The 25,101-nt window shown below is 35.7% G+C and overlaps 1 protein-coding gene across 1 annotated transcript in view; it reads right to left on the minus strand.

Moving 5' to 3' along the window:
• Window positions 1-4,884: 4,884 nt before the first annotated feature.
• The window catches only part of LOC110113162, an 84,659-nt gene continuing 64,442 nt past the window's right edge, over window positions 4,885-25,101 (minus strand). The window contains exons 11-16 of the mRNA XM_020845610.2: window positions 23,821-24,246; window positions 11,352-11,560; window positions 11,115-11,248; window positions 5,809-6,054; window positions 5,551-5,729; window positions 4,885-5,451 (exon numbers count right to left, since the gene is read on the minus strand). Coding sequence (XP_020701269.1) covers window positions 5,365-5,451; window positions 5,551-5,729; window positions 5,809-6,054; window positions 11,115-11,248; window positions 11,352-11,560; window positions 23,821-24,246 — 1,281 coding nt within the window. The 3' untranslated portion in view covers window positions 4,885-5,364. The remainder of the gene's footprint in view (window positions 5,452-5,550; window positions 5,730-5,808; window positions 6,055-11,114; window positions 11,249-11,351; window positions 11,561-23,820; window positions 24,247-25,101) is intronic.

A 25,101-nucleotide genomic window follows, 5' to 3' on the forward strand; every position in this document is an offset into this window, starting at 1 on the left:
CCAAATATAATGAGCTAAAGAAGTCCAGTAAGTCGCTATAAATCCTATAATTGAACTCAAAGCATGATAAGGAAATTATATTATATAATCATTCAATTCTTAAACCGTAGCAGTCAATATGATCATGAATCTTTTCAGAAATAATAAAATACATATTATACGATAAATCTTTGAATTGGAAAACTAATATGATAGAAAGGCCAATAAAATAGTATGATACAAAAATAATAAATTTATTAAACTAGTAAATCTAGTACGGATGTCATTCATGTTTTTTAGTATGCTATCTAATCAATAAAGAAATCATATAAATCAGTAAAACTAAAACATCTATGAAGATTGTCAAAATCTATATCAATGTAGTACTATCAAATCAGTATACATATAATTAATAGTACTATCAGTAAAATCTATAGCAGCAGTAATAAAATTGTATTGTAATAGTAAATCAGTTCAATGATAGTAAATCAATACAATGAATGCATTCCAATAATCACACTAAATAAGCAAGGAGATTTAGCTTAAGCGCCTAGAGAAATGGTGGCTATCAATAATCCTCTTCCTTATTGCACCATATAATGCTGGCTATTAAAAGTGAAGAAAAAATTAAGTCAGTGTTGCAGAGATGAAGAGACTCAGGTGGATGAGTGGTTTCACTTTTAGAGATAGAATGTGAAATGAGCATATTTATGAAAAGGTTGGAGTAGCTCTAATAGCATATAAGACTAAAAATAGTCTCCTTAGATGACTTAGCCACATAAAATGATGACCTCCCGATGACCCAATTTAATGTATAAGATTTGGTATATGTTAAGAAAGGTAGGGGTAAACCTAAGAAGACTTGGTTAGAAATTATTAGAAATGATTTTTCTATTAGATTTAAATGAAAATTTAACTCTTAATATGACACAATGAAGAAAAAAACATTTATATAGCTGATCCCACATAATAGGATAAAGGCTTGTTGTTATTGTTGTTGTATACATGTGAGTACCTAATGTTAATATAAGTACAATCAATTCATGACTTATATAATATTCTTTAGGATTTTTTTTTTTTCAATTTAATCTTTCAACATTTCATTTATTCTAGGAGCAATGTTTAAATTTTGTACAAATATAAATTCAAGTATTTTTATTTTTATTTCCAACATTTTTTATTTATCATGCACAAATATGTTGCATGCCCAACCAATACTATAAGAGAATGAACTGCTATATTTGGATGCATATAACTTTTCCATTATAATACTTTTCATTTAAGTTATAATTCATTCATTTCATTTCATTTTCATTTATATAAACATATCAATATACATATGCAACTATCACATTTATTTATACTATATTATAACATAATTTATTTAATTTCCTTCATTGTAATGTAAAATACTTCCATTAAAATTTCACAAGGATACAAATATAAGTTACAATGTCAGTCAATGGATTAAACTAATAAAAAAACTATATATGCTATATATAAAAAATGTAATCACTTACCTCTTTGTTTTTTAAATGTTAAAATTTATCTTGAGAGTTCTTTAAACTCTTAACTTGCTTTTCTTAGAGCACAATCTCAATATCAATATTATAAATATGTCCTTTTACACATGATTTCGAGCTAAATTTATATTAAATTTAAAAAAAACATGTGCAACCCTTACCTAGGCTTTTAAAAACCCTTATTTTCCTTTTTTGATTCTAATATTTATTTAATAATAATAATAATAATAATAATAAAAATTTATTTCTATATATAAAATATCTAAACCATTTACTTAAACCCTCATCGAGCCATTCCCCCACCCCCATTTTTCGTGATTGGGCAGAAGAGAAGAGGAGAGAAAGAGGGAGAGAGAAAGCTTGCTTTGGGGCGTTTTCATCCATTGCTCCAATTGAGAAAAGTACTCCGATCATGATAAGTAGCCTTAACCCTAGGCCTATTTTGAATGATTTTCTATTTGTCTATTTTCTACTTCTTGAATTTGATAAAAATGTGCATGATGCATGATGTCTGACATTTTAATAATTTTTCATTCTGTAACTTTTGATATGTGATAGATATTATCTTCCTAAATATTTTGATTGATTTGTATTGAAATTTTATTTGGAGGTTTTGCTTGTATATCATTTTAATAGAAATGAGTATATACATATTGAGTATAAAATGATCTAGAGTCAATATATTATTTTTGTACATAAAATATATAATATGCATTCATTAGTTATTCGTTTAGTCAAATATACATTTTTAGCATACTATAGGCATATTGATGAGTATAATGATAGTTACAATGAGTGTATATGATGTTTGATATTATGCTCGATATGGTATGAAATGTGTATGAAAACAAGAAGAACTAGTTGGAAATGATTGATTGATTCAAATTGGGTAGATACGTGTTATCATATATAGGAGGATAGACTGATAAGCTTTCCTTTAAATAAGATTTATGGTGTAATTCTCAGTGATATAAAAAGGGAGGCATAAAGAGACTGATTTATATGACATGATATGTCGATGAGCAAGAAGTAACAACTTTTTACATGAAAGTCACATGATTGGTGTTATGTGTATCATACCGATTCTTGACAACAAGTCTGATATGATTATGACTAATTCCTATATGGTTTGCATACAGGACTTGACACAAGAAAAATACCACAAGTAGCTAGCTGGTTTGCCTTACCTATATATACTATGACATTTATACATGATATAAATGATTGCATTTATACATGATATAATACGTAATATACTAGTCTTGATACTGTACGATATGCGTAGAACAAATATGTATTACCTAATTGATATGACATGTATATTGCTACACATGAAACAACGCATAAATTTGCATATACATAATCATGGTAGACACGTTGTATTATATTTACATGATTTGACATGGCCTACTGATTCTTTAAATGGCCACTAATCACTAAATCTAAATTATGTTATTTTTAATGATTTCTATTGCTTATATGAAGTAATATTGCTCATATTAACTACTATACATGATCTTGCAATTACATGATTAAATTGATATGAATTGAATGATCACATACATATTATTTTTACTACCGTGCATTAATTTCAATTGCAGGTTCTGATAACCAATTGAGTTGTTACTCAATCACGAACCACTTATTTTATTTTACATTAATATAAGATCTTCAAGACCTTTTACAAAGAAAATTTATTTCTCATTGCATGCCTACTATGAGGTTTAATGGCGATTTCTATATTTAGACCGGATCTTCTATATACAAAGATAGAGTTGGCAAGGCTTGAAGTGTGATGAGAGCTTAAATGAACTCAAGTGATGCATGCAAATTATGAACTTATTCCCTGCAAGCAAGTAGAGTTAATGAGGTTAAAAATATCAAAGCTCAATCATATCCATTGCCATTTTGGTAGAGAGATTATTGGGTTTGACACTTTCGATATTCACAATACCAAGCAGTATTGAGCTCGGTACTGTGAAGTACTGAGTATCGAGCAGTACTGAGCAATACCATCTGGAACCGCTCAGTACCGAACTCAGTACCGAGTAGGAGATGATGTGACGCATTTTCATTGGACTCCGAACACGTCTGATGTCCGAACCCAATAATTTGCCCTTTTTGGTAGGCATAACTATTGCATTCATTCTGAAATTAAGCTTTCAAATCACAAAAATATGTTTTAAAATAACTTTCATTGATGACGGTCATGTTGATAAGAAGTTTCAACCGAAAGGGGTAACCGAAAGTAACTTTAAATGTTTTAAAGTTACTTTGAGCTCAAATCCTTATAAACATATAAAAACCAAGAAAAATGCTAAAACCCAAAAATATGGAAGGAATAACTGACTGCACTAAAGCACAAAGCAATTAACCATCCAATTTATTTATCCTCTTCACCAATTTTAGAAGGATAATAAATTTATATTTGATAAAAAAACATAGAGAATTATTGTCATATGAATTGATGAGATCACTCTAAAAAATCTTACAACAATAACGACATGATACATACCTTATAACTGTGTGGTTTGCCACCAGATAATACAATCATATTAAAATTATAACTAAAGCTCAGATGTTCCCCCCCCCAATGGGGGAGCTTATTAGTTATGGACTATAAGGAGCATAAGAATGAAGCTCTCTGTTAGTTAGGGTCGATTTAAGAATGACAACTTAGGCTTCATTTGGGATGACTTTCTTACTACTTAAAGCAGCTTTTTAGTTCAAAAATTAAAATTTTAATACTAAAAAGCTGCTTTATGAAGCAATAAGAAAGCCATTCCAAATAAAATCATAGACAAACGCTTCAACCCAAGCATGCAAGGCCCCTTGGATGATGAAACACAGTTTTTTACAAGAATTCTTAGGATAGATGGATCAATTACCTCCGCTACGTAGACTAAGATCCAATGACAATCCGAGATGATAAAATCATAGATCTTACTCGAGTTCATCAACAATCCCCTATTACCCACTCTATAAACTAGCTGCAGAATATTTTCCTATTCCTGAATTAAGTCCCTGCCCTTGTAAGCTAAGGTTTCATTTGAGACGGCTTTCTTACTGCTTCTTAAAGCAACTTTCGAGTACACAAATTTTAACTATTGTACGAAAAAAACTATTTTAAAAAGTAATAAAAAAACGATCCCAAACAAAGCCTAAATCTTTAATGCTGATTGACTAGCCCTTTTGTTATCTTGACCACATGTGACTGATAATAAAATGTTTGGAGGCTTTAAATAAACCTTCTGATTCTATTCAAATTTCTACACACTTAGAGGGGCATTTCTTAAAAAACTACTTTAAAAAATAGTAATAAAATCATCCTAAACAAAACCTTCTTAACAGCTGAAAAAGCACTTATGATCGACGCAGTTCATGAAAAATTAAAGAGCACTTCTGGTAAATTTTATGATGGAAGGAACTTTCATTATACAACACTAGCGAGATACAGTGTAAGGTTTTTATGGCATGATAATGGAAGAGCATTACAATTATTTTGACCAACAAATGTGAATCAGAAAAAGAAAATTCTTAACAGCTTTATATATAGGATATATGGGCAACATAGGAATCCAGGCAGGGAAAAACCTCGATGGATAAGCAGCACTGGGATGATGCAAGCAATAATCTTTAGCTCTGCAAGTAAAAAGTGAGCTGAATGGTCTTCTGCAGAAACTCAGTCAAGGACGTAGAAGCTCTCCAACTTGGTTAGAGAGAAATTTAAGGTTTCGTTTGGGACAACTTTCTTCTTATTTTCCAGAGCAGCTTTCTAGTTCAAAGTTTTTTTAAACTCAAAATTTTTGTACTACAAAACTGCTTTAGAAATGAGTAAAGAAACTGACCCAAGTCTTGTCCCTCACTTCAGTTGTACTAGCTTCACAGAACCATCCCCACCGCACGTAAGAAAACCACAGGAAAAGACCTGGATATCTGTGACTGCAGCCTGCATGTTCCATCACAATATACTATATCAGCAAACAGAATATGTACCTCCATTAGCATTGATAGAATCCCAGTACAAGTGCTTCAATATGCTCCTTACCCTAATAACCCCACCAATGGTTCTAGAGTTAGGTTGAATAAAAGTGTGACGATCATGAATTCTTTGCCAGTGAAAAACCAATTGTGCTCTTTTGGCATCCCAAAGTTTCACATCTCCATCTTTGCTTCCGGTTAAGAACATGCTTGTATTAGGAATGGTTGTGATCCTTGTAATGCTTCCTAAAACATGAGCCAGAAAGCAACAAAAATGAGCTAACGAGTACAAAGCAGAATGAAGGAAAGCAATGAAATAACGTACCAAGATGAGCCTTTGGTATGTACCAAATCATGCCATTTGCATTATCAACCTGATTGGAAGTGTTCACAAATGTGGCAGATTTGAGATCTTGATCTCTAGGTTGTCGGTGCCGCTTGCTCCTTCCAGTTGCAATATACCGAAAGTCATGCAGCCCAACATCACCATTTTTGCCACCAGTAACTATTAGGGGTGAAATAGAACCGGTCCCAACATCATTATCAAAGACTGAAAGAGAACGGGCACCACCTTCATAAACAGTAAAAGTAATTAGAGCAGGAAAACTCAGGATGGCTGCAATAACGTTTAACATTTTCCCAATGAAGAATATGTAACTTCTATTTCCGAAAGCATAACTCCACAATCATAACGGGAAAAAAATTCAGGTTGCGTCCACCTTTTATCTATTTCCTAGTTTAGGCCAACACCAGGTCATACCCTTTCCAACTTATGAATTATCTCTTTAAACGGACTCCATCTATTCCAATAGTGATCACAAGAAAGAGAGAGAAGAAGTGGGTGGGGGCAGTTGATAGGAATGAATTTTGCAACCATATGTCAAATTATATCTCACTGAATCATTCACTTAGGATAAAAGATACCCACGGACCAGCAACTTAGGATAAAAGTTCAAAATAGTTCTTGGACGATTCATATATGACTAACTTACCCTCAAAGTATCAAATTTCTCCAATTTAGACCACCATCTATATACAATTGATCTCAAATGGTCCATCAAAGACTAAATTGGGATAAGTTTTGTATAGTTAATGAACTAAATTAGGGAGATTTGATTGGAAGGAAATTAGGAAGATTTATTTAGAGAAAGATGGCTGATTTGATTGGAAGGAAATTAGGAAGATTTATTTACGGAAAGAGGGTTGATTTTAATTCAGATTTGGAAGTGAATTAGAAATGTTTATTTAGGGAAAGATAACTAATTTGAATTCAAATTTAGGAGAGAATCATTTAGGAAAAGATGGCTGATTTGAATTCAGATTTGGAAGAAAATTAGGGGAGCATATTTAAGCCTAACAATAGGGTAATTTCAAGTTTATGTTTTGAGTTTGTTGAAATTAAAATTTCATATGTTGCGAGGGCTTTAGTCACCGGCAAGGGATTTGGGAGAGCCGGATCTTCCTGTCCAATTGAAGATTCAACTGTACCTTGCTATTTTCTTTCATATATCTTGCCAAAAAAGAAAAAAAAAAATCTTGTGTGTTCTTCCTAAATTTTTTGTATCGTTCTCAAGTTTTGTTGAAATTGCATCCAATTCCTATCATATGCCTAGCTCATAAGAATGAGGTATAGGAGGTTTTGGATAAACGAAATCTTTTATGCTCAAATTCATACTTTCTTAGAACATTGCGTCTAAATTGATAAGTCTGGTTGGTTACCTCGTGAAGATGAAAGCTTTAGTGTAGGAAGAGGAACATCCAAGATGACAACTTGTCCAAGAATACATTAAGGAAAAAAGGCCGAATAAGACTTGAGAGAATAAAAACCATTTTCTGGTATTCACGTACTCAAGTATCAGTTAATCAATACAATCATTCAGCCCAATAACCTTGAGAATATACTTGGCTCAATAGCTTATCAAAGCAAAATATTCAAAGGTAGAGAAAAAACATATGAAAGAAAGATTTCATTCAATACTTTTCATAGAAGAACAAAGAATTTCATAAATGGCTAGAGGAAATGATTGGCTTATTTATTGGATCGTTCTGAAAAGTTAAATTGTCTTCCTGAGAACTGCTAAATCATTTTCAGTTTATACTAAAGAGTCGTCATTAATTATTTCTGAAGAATCATTGTTTCATTGTTGGATCGATCCAGTAAGTCATTAGCCAAATTATCAACTTATTTTGAGGAATCTCTAACTTAGTTGTTAGCTCACTCAAAAGAGGATTTGTGGGTTTTCTTCTGATTAGCAAGAGCTGCAGGATCATATAATGTTCTGCTTGCTTCACTTAGAATATTAGCCATCTTGATAAAAGTAATTTGCAAAGAAAGACTAATGAAGAAGATGATCAAACCAAGCAATATTCAAATGACAATCTCATGACTATATTTATAGGCTTGGCATGATACTGATGCGTACAACCAATCAAATAAAGAGTAAATTTGTTGAAATTCTTTTATTTTAGTAGCCACTAAATTCTCTTTTTTATTTAATTTCCAAATATACAAAGAGAATCAGGAATTAAAAATACACTTAAATATTTCATAGACCATTTTTAAGTTGATTTGGTTCAAAGCTCAGAGCAACCCAATTGGATTAGAATAACAAAAATAAGAAACTCTCCATGTTCACTATAAACTCATTTAAACAATGATGAACTTTCCAGGCTAATAATGAATTTTGCCAAGCATATTCAGCCTAAAGATCAATCTGATAGAAAAGAATTGTTGATTTCAAATAAATCCTATCAATTTCGGAAAACAGCGAGAAATCTCCACAAATTCAATTCAAAACCAAAGAAAACAAGAATTTTATTGTAAGAACACAGCTAACGGAAGAAAATAAAAATATACAATTGATCCTCTATTCGAGAGGAGGATCTATCTCTCCCAAATCTCTACACGCCGCTAGAGCCCAAAAATCTAAACCTAAGAGATCTCAAATTTCAGCCAAAATTCAAGATACCCTAACCCTAGGAAAACAAACTATTTAATGCATACAATTCAAAAGAAACCTCACCGAACTACTAAATTAATGGTTGTACTAAAAGAGGACTGTCCCCGCCCACCTCCAATATGATCCTCTCCAGCCTATGTAGTTCCATCAGATAACCTTCCCCCACCTCCTGTATGCTCATCACCTTGGTTTTAAGTGATATCATGGCTTTGGTGAGCCATGTATCTCCCCTGATCACTATCCTTCTCCCATCCACCATCAGCTCCATTTTCAATGCTCCCCAGTTGACCTTGGTATCCACCAATGTCTGGAGCTACTTTATTCCCAGGATGATATTAGTGCTCCCTAACTCCAATGGGAGAAAATCCTTCCTCACCTGAACCCCTTGTATGTCAACTCTACTACCATACATATCCCCTAACCCGTCTCCATCTTCCTATACCCATCATCACTCCATAACATCATGTATCCATCAATGTCACCCCCAATTAGCCCACGCTAGTTGGAGATGAAATTATGGGTAGCCCCACTGTCAATCAACACCACCACCTCCATGTCTATTATTTCCCCCTTCATCTTCATGGTATGATTCGAAATGAATCCCACTATTGAATTCAGGGATATCTCTATCACGTCCAGATGAAGCTTATACTCTCTCTCTCTCTCTCTCTCTCTCTCTCTCTCTCTCTCTCTCTCTCTCTCTCTCTCTCTCTCTCTTCTATACTCTCACATCCCTTAGTTTCCTCGTCAACACAGATGGTGAGAACCTGAATAGTTTGATCCCTACACTTATGCCCTGAAGTATACTTCTCATCACATCTGAGTGTGCTTAAGGCAAACTCAACAATGTTAAATGTTTCTTCCCTCTAATGTTGTTAAACACAATGGAGTAGCTCTGCTCTTCTCATTATCAATCATCTCAGTAATAGTTGATAAATTAGAGCCCAGAGAAATGCATTTTAGGAGCTCTGAAAAACGTATCAAAGAGGAATCTCTCAACCTTGCAAATGAGGTCATAAGCCTCAACCTGTCTAACCAATTTATCCATCACATCCATAGATATGCATATGACCCAATCATTATAATGCCTCTCTTTCAGTATGATTAGAGCATGCAACTGCATATATGATAAAACAATTCAAATGAGCAAAACAAAACCCTAGCTCTGAACAATTTGGAGAATTCCCATCTAAGGCCATAATCAAACTAGGATTGAACAATATTCAAACCATGATCAAATAATTTTCAAACAATGATCATATCTAGATCGATCCATCTTCATTCATGATTTGAATAATCTTTGAATCACCTTTAAATCTTGATTGAACAATGATCGACCAATCTTCAAACATCTTCGATCATGGCATGATTATAGTTTGATTATTGCTTGATCATGGTTCAAAGATTATTGGATTGTGATTTAATCATGGTTCAAATATTATTCAAATCATGATCGAAGATGGTTGGAAGAGAGTTCGATCATTATTCGAAGATGATTTGATCATTGTTTGATGATTATTCGATCATTGTTTAATCATGTTTTAAAGATGAAGATGATTGGAAGATAGTTTTAACAAGTTTTTAGAAGGTAATGTGATGACTATTATAATTTTGAGTTTAGGGTTTAGAGTGTATACACCATATTCAATCATAAATAATCAACAAATAATATCGCTAGCCATCAGAGATGATGAATGGAGAAAGAGCATCGCTATGAAATTTTTTTCACAACCCTAACATGCATGCTATAAACCGTCGGAAATGAAGATGTAGGGAAGAAGAGTTGAGGAGAAATTTTTCAAATTTCTCTCTCTCTCATATATATATGATGTAGAACGGACATGCACTGATGATTGGATTAAGGAAGTTAGCACGCTTAAATTTTAAAGCACAATAGTTATAAGCTTCCTCTTGATGATAAACGACAACATAAAAATAATAAGGTGATAAAATAGCTTAGGTCTAAACACATGCGAGGGGTTGAGATCATTAAATAGTCAACTCAATCTTACTTTGCATACATGAGTGGTTTCAACAAGAAATTCCAATACTAACAATAAGATTTAGGCTATGAAAGATCCATCACACTACTCTTCCAATTACTAGGCTTTAGCGACGAGTGATTGACATGATCTTTATGAATCCATTAATAACCATAAACGAAAAGTAAACTAGGAAGATAAGAGCATTATGGAAAGAGTTTCACCCAAGGAATGAGGTAATACAAGTATATATATATATTTATTTATAATCTGTTATTTTCACTTCAATTTCATTTCCATCAAATTTTGAACTTTTAGCAATCAAAATGTAAATCAACACCTTTGATCTTTCTCTATAACAACGAAATTATCTAGACACGAACTTGTTTAATTTTATAATCTTTTAATTTTTTTATTATTTTCTTCAAAAAACTTACCAATGAATGGTGCAAGTCTTAAGAGACAATGCACCTTTTAAAGATATATAAGATAAAAAAAAATGGAACGGTATGTGGACATAACACTTTCTATGTAGAGCAAGGCAAAGGCTTAAAATTTTAGCAAGCATATCATCAATTTTGGGATAGTTGATTAATTTTCGCTACTGATTTCATTATGATTTATCAGCAACGTGAAATGAAAAGTATCAACATAGGCCGTTCTTTTAAATGCACGTCAAAGAAAAATACCTTCATGGCAAAGAAGAGATGCCTGAGATGTGCCTGGAGGAGCCAATGTATCCCACAGAACTACATTGTGACCATTTGTGCTACATCCAGCTGCAGCTAGTATTGACCCACTAGCAGCCACATATGCAACATCCCTGTAATCATAAAGCTTACGAATATATTTTTTTTTAACAGACAAAGAAAATAACAAAAAGATTGGCAATATTAGACATATTTTATGAACATGTAGCTACATACGATGCATTATTATTAAAGCAGAAGGATGATTCCGTTGGATGAACATTGCTCCTCCCCCCAACCTCAAGTTGCCATGTGCATACTGTGCCATCCAATGCAGCGGAAGCAAATCTCTGTCCACCATGATCAAATTCCAAAGCAGAAACTGATGGAGGAACATTAACAGCAGGGAGAACACCATAGGTCGCCAGTGCTCTGTCCTTTCCAAACTGCAAATTGCATGAGTAGCAGTCATGCTGGTTACGTATCTTCGAGTAGAAGACAAAAAAGATAAAGAATATAAACGAAAGCAGGAGGAAGTTGAAGCTGCGACTAGTAAACATTATCAAAAATAGAAATTGCTTGCTCAATATAACATTATACAGCTGTGACTCATACAATGTGAGATGTTTAAGTTTGGAAGCAAGCATCACACAGAACCTAACGCATCCCACATTACAAGAAGTAATGAAATAAAAGAAAACAATGATGATGATACTTCAATAACCAAGTTGTAAGTATATAAACATAAATTATACTTCCCAAATCTAAATGAGTTGGAATCCTTAGAATGTCACGAAAAAGTAAGAGAGCTACTTTGGAATAGTTCATAATTTAACCCGACTTGAAGATGTGCATTTGTCATAGAGAGGAAGTACCCAAAACTACCAATAAGCAACCAACCTACAATGCAAAATTTGATTTCATACAACTACTGGTTCCATTAACCACTTATAATTAAGTTTTGCTGTCTAGATCAAAATTGAACATTAAAAAATTAACTCTTTCAAACAACTATAGGATTTATATCTCCTCTTACTAAAGGTAGGCATCTGCTATCTTAAAAATAGTATATAGTAATCTAAGAAACTATCTGATTCAAACAAAGGTCAGGTCTCCGACCTTAAACTAACTATTTTGGGTGGCTTAACCTTCCAAAGACTTATAATATTGTTGACCTGTACTGGCAAACAAAAAAAAATTAAAATCCCATACCTGCTCTGGCGTCCCACGTCGCACGTCGCTTGCACGCCGAAGTCTCTTCTTCGCACGTCGTCTGCACGATCTCACTCGTTTGCGTCGTTAAATAGCCGAAGAGACTCCGCTCTCACTATCTCTCTCTTTCGCTCTCTACTCTCTCTGATTCCTCTCTAGCTCCCGCATCCCCTCTCCCTCGACGACTTTCCCTTCCCTATCGGATCGGAAGTTATGGCATTCGGATCGGAAGCAATCGCGGGAGCTCGCTGTTGTGAGGGATCGAAGGTTGCAACATCTTGATCGGAACCAGCGGCGGGAGTCGCACGCTGTGAAGGTCCTTTCTCCCTCCTGATCGTGCCGCTTCTTCAACTCCTCCGTGGTCGTGCAACTTTGCATCATCGACGACTTGCCTTTTGTGGTCGTCGACTTCGCTCCTTTGACGACACCTTCATGTGGATCAGAAGTTATGACAGTTTGATCGGGGCCAACAACGGGAGCCGCTCGCTGTGAAGTTAATGATCACCCTTTCGTGCGCTATCTTGACCAAATCCCGTAGCTCCCCCCGCCTTCTTCGTTGTTGTTCGACTTTGCTCGTTTAGCGACTTTCCTTTCCTTCGGATCGGGAGTTACGATATTTTAATCGAATGGAACAATGGGAGCTCGCTACTTCGACCTCTTCGTTGTTGTTCGACTTCGCTTCATTAGATGACTTTCCCTTCCCGCCGGATCGGAAGTCCGGCATTTTGATAGGAAGCAAGAACGGGAGCATGCTGCAGTGAAGGTGACTCCTCCCTTTCACACGCTTATTTGGCCAAATCCAGTAAAGCTGCCGAACTATGGAGAGAGGGGAGGGAGATTTGTATTAGTGTTACTTAAAATTAATTATAATTATAATTATTACAATTAATTATAGTTAATTTTAATTAAATTGTTTTAGCTAATTTTAATGAATTATAATTAACTTTAATTAAAGTTAAATATAATTAATTATTTTAATTAATTATAACAATTTAATTATAATTCATTATAATTAAATATAATTAATAAAAGATAATTATAATTAATTCAAAAATAAATAAATAAATCCCTCTCTTGCCTCGGTGTACGTATCGAGTCGGTAAATCACCCATGCACGCTTTTCTCTAGCATGGTGGGAAGGGAACCCGGTACGACACCTACGACGAGGTAGGTAAGCGACCCCTTGGCTCCAAAGTCCTGTCTTCGGCGTTCGTGTCAAACCGACAAACTACCCATGCACACTTTTCTCTAGCGTGGTGGAAGGAAACTCGATGCGACACCTACGACGAGACAGGTAGGCCCGGTGCACGCTTTTCCTAGCGTGGTCAGGACAATTTTAAGTACTCCTACACGGCAATGTACCTGCGGGGAAACAACTGCTTTTCTTGTAACATGTACTGAAGACCCATGCACGCCTTTCTTTGGCGTGGTGGGGTTAAAGATTTTACGGACGTGGTGTCCTCGTCCGAGGGCACCTACCGTGCACGCTTTTCTCTAGCGTCGCGGAAGGCCCAATTTTTCGTAGTTTTATCCTAAAAGGGGGAGATGCCGGGAGGCTGCCGAAATTTCGGGTAAATATACAACTGCACTCGAACCTGGTTTGAACTCAAGAGAACAAGAACTTGGACTCAAATGAAAGATGGACTTGTGAACTTGAATCTGAACAAAATATAAGTGACGAATAAAAAGTCAAACCCAAATAAGATAAGATCAAACTGGAGCTAAATTCAAATCAATTTGAACATGCAACTGAACTTGCAAGGACTTCAAAAGAATTTGAAAAAGAACTTTAACATGTACTTTAAACTCGAACTGTACGACATCGAGTGGAACTTGACTTGAATAATCAACACTGAAATGCACAATGAACATGAGCTCAGGCTTGATCAAAGAGCATTGAACTATGCTTAATTCAAATTGAAAAATCCAAAATAATTGGATTTGGATGACGACACAAAGAATTTGAATGAAGTATAAGAGGTTTAGACTTTAATGAACTATATGAAGTCAAGTCTAAGCTAAGATGTTTTGAGCCAAATACGACTTAAATAACAAAAGCCTTCGCAAAAGCATTGCAAAGAAGGGAGGCTCTCATGCCAATCAAGATGCAACATGTCCACAAACCAAACAAGAGAATCATGGAGAAGATAACTCCCTTGCCTCCTCGTGCATACAATCCCTTGTGGTCAAGATAACATACAAGCAGACGAATGCAATGAACCTGCCTCTGCCTATAGTCGATGATATTCCCTGTAAGCACATACACAAGCATAAATGAGTGTTAAAGTATATATACAATCTGCTACGACACAAGGGGGAAGCGAAAAAGTACATCAAACCACCTGAGAATGGTGAAAGGTGAATATGATGCAAGAACAATGGTTCTTCTAAGGATATTTCCAAGAGGCATAGTGAATGCAACGAGTCCCTATAAATAAACACAAGCCACTTGTGGATAACAACAATGGGTATATCGTAAGCACAACGAACCCTTGTGAACACAAGTACAGTTATCACCTACAACAGTGGTGATTGAGATGCTGTAAAGTACGTCAAGTATGAAGACAACTTGATGTATGGAGAAGGACACCTCCTGGCAGAATAAGAAAGATGTTTGAACAAATTCGAACTAAACTTCCTGGTGTTCCAAAGTATCTTAATGGTTTTCAAATTGGGAAGAAAATAGTTCTAACATCTAAGAATACTGGAAATTAACAAGTACAACTATGCAGATGTCTACTGCACTAAAAATCTTGAAAGGAGTTATTTTCAAGGCAGTGGTCACCGATTTCTAAGTCTGAAAAAACCTCCCGATGAATGAGGAGTCTGTATCAGAACAATGAAATATCTCGTGAGATTCAGGTGACAATGCTACGATTCACCTATATCCAAAAGCAGGAGATTAGTTAGTGCACTATGATTGATGTAGGTAAAAGGGGGGTCAAAACATTTTGAATTATAAATTTGGTGAGCTTCTAAGTCCTCTACTAGAATCAGCTCATTAATATCTAGTAGAGAGCCTTTTTAGCTCATAAATTGAGGTTCATTCCCCCATTTGTTGTCCCTTTGGTTCCCGTGGATGGCTCCTTGGTTCTCGTGGATGGCCCTTTGGTTCCCATGCCTTGGCTCCTTGGTTCCCACGGTTGGCTGCTAGTTTTTCATACTGGGTGGCCTTTCTCATGCCTTGGTGATTTGGTTCCGTGCGGGCCTCCTTGGTTTTTGCGGCTGCCTCTTTGGGTTCCGCCTGGGATGCTTTTCCGTGGCTTGATGCTTTGTTTCCTGGAATTGACTGTTGGTTTTTCATATTCCCTATTTAAATAAGCTTTTAAATTAATGTTGTGGCTATTTGTATTCCCCTCTCTTGCCTATATATAGAGTTGTTTTGGGATGTTTTATAAATGTTATGTGATTGATTTTTGGAAATGTAAACATGCGGGTTTCTTCTTGAAAAAGCTTGCGAGCTTGTTCCATTCTCCTTCTCATCTCCTCTAGGAAAGACTTGCGAGTACTTTCTACCCTTCTTCTCGGCTTCTAACCTCTTTCGTCTCTCCGCAAGTGACCACCCCACCTGTATCCTTCTTCTTTTGGAAAGCAAGTTTAGGGTGTCATATTTGAGTCAAGTTTGTAAGAGTCTTTGTTTGTAAGTCGGTTTATTATATAAAGTTGTGTTTGTGTTCTTTTAAGCATTTTATGTATTTCTATCATCCTAGAAAGATTTTGTTTTTGTGATAAAAAATTTGGGCCCCTCCCCAAATTTTTTATTGCATCAATGATCCACCTACAGAAGGCAATAAATAGTGCACGACAGTCCATCTGTATTCAATAAGTAGATAACTAGTACAATGCCATGCCACCGAATCTGCAACCCTCGTACAAGCAGACAGAAGGCGACAACAAAGTCTTAAATAAATACCCCCACATATGCACGGTAGTTTGTACACACATAGGTACACTAAAAGGGGGAAAATGCACTCAAACACCAGCATGGGCCCCGGCGAGCATGTTATTGGTACACACATGACGTCTAGGGATGCTGCGCGGGTTAATAAGTGAATTAAAATCTGAACACGATTCTTCTAACTAGGTAAATAGGAGTAGACAGGATTCGAACCTTCAAACAAATACATGGTTATTGCGACCGGTGTACCTATTTTAATACATTCATGTTAGGCCTTCAAGGCCTATAATAAAGAAAATTCACTAATAAAGGTCATAAAGCCTAAGAAACCCGATCCTCCTAAGCAAGTAAATAGGAGTAGATAGGATTCGAACCATCAAATAAATATGCGGTTACAAAGTCGAATGGAATATTTATTTTATACATTCATATTAGACCTTCAAGAATTCACTAACAAAGGCATAGCCTATAAAAAAACTCGATCCTCTGTCGATAACTCGACAGAGTCGACAAGGTTCATCCATAAAATACAAATATTTTCAAGCGGAAATGACCCCAAAAAACACCCCAATGTGGGCCGTGTTGAATGCAAATCTCAACCGGAAGGGTGATTCAAACATTTTCCAGTGCCACCCAAGTACCCAAAATCCAAATATCCAAAAATCTCAAATCAAAATATTTAAAATTGAAATAAATCCATTAACACTCAAAGCAAAATCCATTCACCCTCCGCAACAGTTTGCCGGGGTGAACAAATTAAAATTTACTTCAGCTCGCATAGAGCCAAATGCCTAGTCAAAAATATCACTAGGATCCATTCTCAAATAATCTCCTGCCAATAAGGACGTGGTACGTGACCTATGACTGGCGGTTTTGCCGTCAAATGGCACCGCAGGATAAACGGTTATGACTCGGGGCCCTCTGAACCGAGTGGTTTTGCCGCCAAATGACACCACGAAATACTGGTTATGGCCAGAGTCAATACGTTCCTTAGTGGCATAATATTCTTGAGACATGAATCAATAGGATATGATCGATAGGGCACAAAGCCCTCTGTTAGCTAAGGTGGATTCAAATTTGTCCCGTTAGACAAATATTCACCCCAGGTTTACAAGGTACCCTTGGAAGAAGCAACCTATGGCTGCTGACAAGGATCCTTCTGTCAGGTTGGGTCGACTACCTCCTCTGACTAAGTAGACCAGGGACCACGATGGCCTGGGACGACGGAACCATGGGATCTTGATTGGGTCTATCATACATTCCCCCACCATCCGCTTTAAATGCAAGATGGTGAAATTTCTATTTTAAATATCAAACCTTGAACCTCAATCATCCATTCCCCCATCATTCGCTTTAAGTGCAAGATGGTGAAATTTCTATTTTAAATATCAAATCTTCTAACCTTTCAAACCTCCAAATACCTCAAACCTATGTTGCTACTATATGCCAGATACTACGTATCTGATTGACGACTAGCCTTAATCGAAAGTTCTCTCTCATTATCGAGAGGGGTAATTAACTATAGGGGCTTGCACCTATAGGAAACCAGAACTCAGATCATAAAGTCCTCGCAAAATGAGGTCGAAATCTCTGGGAAGTATCTTATCTACAAACCCATCTGCCTTCCAAAATTCACCCCGGAACTTACATCCGTTAAGACACCCCCGAAAGAAAAAAAAGAAACAATCAGGCGGAGGCCGGGGCCGAATTTTTGGAGCCCAAAAAAATTTGTTATCCTTAAAAAGTATACAGTAATCTAAGAAACTATGTGGGTTGGATTAACCTTCCAAAGGCTTGTAATAGCTATTACTGTCACTGAACCTTGCAACGTATTTTTTAAAAGTCTTTAATGCCAGCCAAATTTTCAAGAATAAATTTGATCAGGACATGACCTTCAGTAAAACAATAGTCCACCTCCTAATAATAATATTGATAATAATAACATGCTGGGCTTGTAATTCCTGCATCAAGAAAATTTCATGAAAATGTACTTGCAGCACATACATGTTGCTGACTGCTCAAAAAATGCCATCTCAATCCTCAGAGCACGATGTGCAAGAGAAACTAGAGAATAGTTTTTCTTGAGATAGATTATGTTTTAATTAATCCTATTCCTCCAAATATTGTATTAGTGTTTGTTTAGAATTGGGATTGAAACTTTTCATAGGTGAAGCCCTCATAGTTAATTAGTTTTTCTGCTCACAAGAGAGAAATTGCAATCAAGGAGATTGCTTAGGCAAACCTTTGAAGTAAGATTTAGTACATAGGTTTGAATTTAATTCATTGGAATGGTTGAGGGATGAAGGTATACTCAATCAAGAGCCCATATTTCATCATCCGAAGCATACTTGTGGATCCAATCTGCAAACCTCAGGGGAATATAAACTGTAATGCTCAGAAAATCTGATTATTAGGAACCATAAAGGATGGATATGTATATTTATGTGGAAGAAATAGAGCTCACAATTCTATCTGCATATAGCTCGCAATTCTTACTTGCGGTTTGAAGTATAAAGCTTATCAGAGCATTAGAACTCTTTCTCACGTGAAGCAATCGAAGTCGAACAAAAATAATGAAACTACGATGCATCAAAGGAGGCAAAGAAGCTCGAGTCTCATACAAACCCTACCTCTCGTGAACCAAGCGAAATCGAGCATGGAGCAGTGAAAAAGCACGTGAGATGCTATAAAGATGGCTACGGTCACAGCGAGCAAGCTCCTATCATTACTTCCGATCCAATAGGAAGAACATCAAATTGTCATGACTTTAAAACTAACCGGAAGGGAACAGCGTGACAAAGGCGAAGAAGATTTTAATCAACGAAGCAGGCGAAATCAAACAAACAAAATGTTGAATGAGTCGAACAGGTTTAAGGATTAGATTTTAATTTTTTTTGTTATTTTCTAAGGCGAATGCCTCATGGAAATGAGGCGAGGCGTGCCTCATGAAAATAGAGGCGTGCGTCTCATGAAGCTTGCAAAAGGTGTCCACCTTGACAAGTAAGTTTCAGTCGGCAATTACGCAGAGGTGCGCCTCAAGTTACACAATTTTAAGTCGTGGTTATTATGGATAACATGAGGATTGGAAAGATAAATTCCAGGCATACAAATCTGAACTATACTTCAGAGCAGATCCAAGAATTTGAAACGTCTCTTGAAATTATGATAAAAATGAGTTCACCTAAAAACCTCCCGTGTACCCCATAACCAACTTTGCATACTTCCATAATTTCTCACATTCACACAAAAATTTCATAGTTACACAAAATGATATTCATATTCCTAACAATATTTTAGAAGCTTTATTTGATGAGAATTAGAAGTGTCATGAAAAGATTAAATGCAAGCCCTGGAGAAGAATAATACCAGGGAGATCATTGACCTACTGATGTGCATAGGGCTAGAATACGACTTGCTGAGTTGAAATATTCTTTAGTTTTCTTTGAGGTGTTGCATGGCTCGGTGCTCCGACACTTATTTTTTCGAGACTCAAGTGCTGCAATGCTTAATTTGGGCTGAGAGGCGCTATGTAACGCTGTGGCGCTGACTTTGGTGTCGCCTTGGTGCTAGAAAATAGGGAACATGGCTGCAATGTTTAAATATGGCGCTGGGGTGCTGTAAAATCATCCGCTGCGGCGATTCTAATAAAGGAAATGTGGTACTATCCAATACTTGTAGATTTGTGCCTTCTCATGATTTTTTTCTACATAAACACCACTAAAATTATATGTTTTTTACTGAATTTAAACATGATAAATAGTACATAATTACACTTAACACCTACTAGTAGGAAAAAGACTAGTCGACGTCAAATGGGTATTCTTTGTGAAATATAGCCGATGGTACACTGGAAAGGGGCAAGGCAAAACTGGTAAAAAAAGGTACACTTAGACATACAACATTGATCATCATGAAACTTTAGCATTTGTGGCCAAGATGAGCACCATTAGGATCTTGATCTCCCTAACAACTAATTATAACCAACATCTGGAATAGTTGGATGTAAAAAATGCATTACGAAGATTTGGAGGAAGAAATATTTATGGAGATTTTACTATGAATCAAGGACAATTTTGGAGGTAACAAAGTGTATAAGTTAAAAAAGGCTCTATATGAGCTAATGCAGTCACCTAGAGCTTGGCTTGAAAAATTATCAAAGGTCAAGCTACTCAATGGATAACGGTAGAGCCAAGGGGACCACACTATTCTTCAAGCACTCAGACTCAAGGAGATTCATAGTTTTGTTAGTTTATGTGGATGATATCATTTTGATTGGGAATTATGAAAAGAGAAAGTAACTCTAAGAAAATGTCTTGTCAAGGAATTTGATATTAAAGAACTTGGTAGATTGAAATGTTTCTTAGAAATTGAAGTGGCTCATTCTAGCAAAGGAATTATCATTTCACAATAGAAAAATATATTACTGAGCTTCTTAAAGAAACATGTAAACTAGCCTATAAACTAACACCAATACCAATATAACCAAATCACAAATTGGGGGAAACTAAAAAAGGATCCAGTCATAGATAAGGGAGCTTACCAGAGACTTGTATGAAAATTGATATACCTTTTCCACACCAGACCAGATATAGCCTTTGCTATAACCATGGTCAACAATTCATGCAAAATCCAAAGTAGGCTCACATGCAAGTAGTAGATAGAATATTGTACTACCTAATAGAATCCAAAAAAAAAAGAGGATTCTCTTCAGAAGAGAATGTGAAATAATCCCAGAAGCTTATATTGATATAGATTATGTAGGATCACTAATAGAAAGATGATCTACCTCAGGATACTACACATTTCTTGGAGGAAACCTAATTACAACATGGAGTAAGAAACAAAATGTAGTGGCAAGGTTTAGTGCAGAAGCAGAATTCAGAGCCCTGGCCTTAGGTATATGTGAACTACTATGGATTAAAATGACTCTAGAAGATTGGATCAAGAGGAAAGGACCCACAAAACTAAACTATGAAAACAAATTAACGATCAACATAGCTCACAATCTAGTTGAACATGACAGGACCAAGCACAAAGAAGTGGACAAATATTTCATAAAAAAGAAATTGGATAGTGAGTTTATTTGTAATTACCGCGTCTAGCTTACAGGCCCTCTTCCCAAGGAACTTGATAACTCTACCGTCAAGGAATTGATTACTAAGCTGAGAATGACAGATCTGTATTCTCCAGCTTAAGAGGGAGCGTCAAATATTGTCCTAGCCATCCCAGCCCTCTTGACCCCATAGCCAGCATGGGAATCCACGGAAGGATAACCTGGATCACGCCAATCTCCTTCCATATTTGGGTGGCTGATTAGAAAAGATTATATTAGTTCAATTATGCATTACTTTGTAATTATTTGTTTCCTTATTAAGATATCTTGTATAGATCTACAATAAGAAGAGTTTTATGCAATAAAATCAAGCATTTTACTTTTCCAATTATCTGAATTTAATATTTTGTACTTATATTTTTCATTTTAGTCTCATTATTTGGTTCAAAAGCTCATTTAAATTTCGCACTTTTCAAATTCACTCAATAAAAATTTCAACAACATCATAACATTACCCTCATGTAGGGGGCATTTGGGGGAGTGTTAGGCCTGCCCATCACATATTAAAAGGCATGCATGATTGGTGTCTAAGTCACCACGCCCAGAGGTTTTAACCCACCACGCTTTAAAAAAAGACATGGGACTTCACCTGCATAAGAAAAAAATGCATTATACGTTCACACGTGATAATCCTAACAATAAATTTGTGGCAAGGTAAATTTGTGATGGGGCCGAAATGAATTTATGGTGAGGTCAAAATACACACTTCTATTTTCTTTTTAATATCTTAACTTATATATATATATATATAGAATATATTTCATATTTATTTATAATGGGGCATAAGATCAATTAAATGATTTTAAGAAGAGTCACCGAAGTGAACAAATCTTTGATACAAAAGCTAACATTTGATATTTCTTTTATGAAAATGTGCAGCGTGAGAAGTGGGGATCAAACATATAACCTTCTTGTTGGAAGTTGGGGTATAAATCATTAGGACAAGGCCCTATTTATAATAATGGATGAGGGTGCATCTACGTTGGACTAGCCTTAGGGTAAGCCATATCAAGTCCAATTGCAAGCCCAAATTACACCCATTGTTAGACCTAATTTAAGCCCAAAAGATACAATGAGTTTGTAAAGCACAAAAGGATACATAGACAACAAAAGGGGTTACATCAATTCAAGAGACTTGATTTGAATTGCAAGACACCCAGATCATACCAATACAATTCTTGCTGGTGCAACTTTATCATCCCTCCTAAAGCAAATATCACTCTTTGTAGCCTCTATGCATACTTCTTTACATAACCAAGTTTTTCAATTTCTTAATCATTTGTAATGTAACAAATATAACTCCAAAGTTAGGGTTCTCTATAATAAGAGGCCCCAATTAGAAACCCTACAAGAATCTCACTTCATTTGTCCTTCTGTACATAAACAATAAACTATGTTCAAAGTGATGGTGAAATAGATGAGGATATTATCAGTAGAATTCAAGTTGGATGGTTAAAGTGGAGGAATGCATCAGGCTTGTTGTGTGATAGAAAAGTCCCCCTCAAACTTAAGAGAAAATTCTATAAGATAGTGGTGAGACCTGCAATGCTTTATGGTGCCGAATGTTGGCCATTAAAAGAGAAGCACAATACTAAGTTAAGTGTTGCAGAGATGAGGATGCTCAGGTGGATGAGTGGCTTACCCTTAGAGATAGGATACGAAATGAGCATATACGTGAAAAGGTTGGAGTAGCTCCAGTGGAAGATAAGATTAGAGAGAGTCTCCTTAGATGATTTGGTCACATAAAATGGCAGCCTCCCAATAAACCAGTTAGGAAGGTATTAGATTTGATTTATGTTAAGAAAGGTAGAGGTATACCTAAAAAGACTTAGTTATAAAATATTAGAAATAATCTTTCTTTATTAGATTTAAATGAGAATTTGACTTTTAATAGGACACAATGAAGAAAAAGGATTCATGTAGCTGATCCCACGTAATGGGACAATGGCTTGATGTTGTTGTTGTTGTTGTTGATACCCTTAGAGCATTGGTAACCATGTTGTATTCCAAGAACCAAAGGAAATAATAGCTTTCTTTGGTGGACATGCTACACCCCTTTTGCATCTATGATTGGAGAAAAAGGGTTTTCTTGTTTTTTTTTTTTTTTCTTGGGGTGGTGGGGGTGTCATTCTCCCCGATCCGGTATTACTTTCTAAATACTTAAAAAAACAAATCCAACTCTATACTTTTGTAAAATGAGCAGTATTTGTATCTCTACAACGCATATGGACGTTATGGACATGTCCCTATGCCAAATGAAAATAGTGCTAATTTCAAGGACGGTCATACCAAATAGAAAAAAGACATGTTAATTACAACAAATTAAAACAAACTAAGAGCACAAGAAGTTGCATTCACGCAAAAATCAGAAGCCCGGATTTTTCTGCATAATAGAAATGTACCATGATACATCATGGTCCAATAAAATAAACGGCAAAATATCTCAAAAATATTAAATAATATAATAGGGTGCGGGTGCATACCTCCCACAGGTGAATAAGTGTGTTGATTGAACCAACCAAAAGAAATGGCCGTGAAGGATGACTAGATAAAGCTCGTGAGCAAACATGTTCAGCTACAGCAGGAGGGTCTAAAATCTCAAATTCTATCTGTTCACCCCAACCCAAACCAGAAGCCCCTATGCCAGCATAGCCTGGAATACCAAAAGCCCCCCCACCTGTCAAGTCCCTTACAGGTCTAGCCATTGAATCCAAACCTACAGTTGCTCCACCCAACCCGAGGTGTGTGCCACTTTTGCTTCCAAGTCCAACACCTGGAGACACGCATGTTGGTCCTGGTTTAGATTCCGAACCCGCCCATCCATCTAATGGCCAATCAGCCTCTGGCCAAATGAGCAGTGATTTTTCTTTGCGTGCTGGTTCCATTTTCCAGTTGAAGAAGAAAAGCCCCTGAATTAAGATAGGGTTAAACCATTAATGTCTATACAATGTCTATAATTGTTGAGCATACCAAGCACGCATCCATTCATGCATAAAAAATTAAAAGTACAAATATGCCCAGAAGACAAATAAAATCTAAAATAAATGCTTGAAGAAAGTTCAATTACACATCTTAGGTATGCATAAAACTATCAAAACATATAATGTGATTTTGCAATGCGGTATAAAAAAATCAGATAACACCGAAAAATGCATTAATTCATATGGCAGTCAAGGTATAGTAGAAACATAGAGTTTCAACTAAAAGGTAATAACAGAGCTGATACAATTCAAAGATGATCACTTGGTGATGCACTAGATTTTAAAAGTGCATACATGGGGAGATGTTCCTTACCTAAACTGCCAAATCATAATAACTGCAATACTAAAAAATATGTAAAAATAAAAATAAAAATAAATAAATAATTTTTTTTTATTTTTCAAATTATTTTAATTATTTTCTTTATATATATATATATATATATAATTTCTTCTCTAAAGCATTAGATCTAACTATCCATAACATTAATCATATTGTTCATCTATGTTGCACCGATACACCTATTTATGAAGGCGTGTTGTATCGGATACGTGTCGGATATGGCAATGACGTATCCGATTAAAAAATATTAAGTTTAAAACGGACACATGTATCGGATATGCATGTCCTAATTAAAAAAAACGCGTATTGGACGCATGAACCGCTAGAGCCCGTATATCACTACCGTGAGTTCGGGCATTTTAGTTTCGGTTTTGAGGTCACGTGTTATGCTACCAGAAGGCGAGGCGAGGGCACGTGTTAGGTGATGGGATCGTAAGAAGGGC

The sequence above is a fragment of the Dendrobium catenatum genome, unplaced genomic scaffold (assembly GCF_001605985.2).
Source record: "Dendrobium catenatum unplaced genomic scaffold, ASM160598v2 fragScaff_scaffold_706, whole genome shotgun sequence".
NCBI lineage: Eukaryota > Viridiplantae > Streptophyta > Magnoliopsida > Asparagales > Orchidaceae > Dendrobium > Dendrobium catenatum.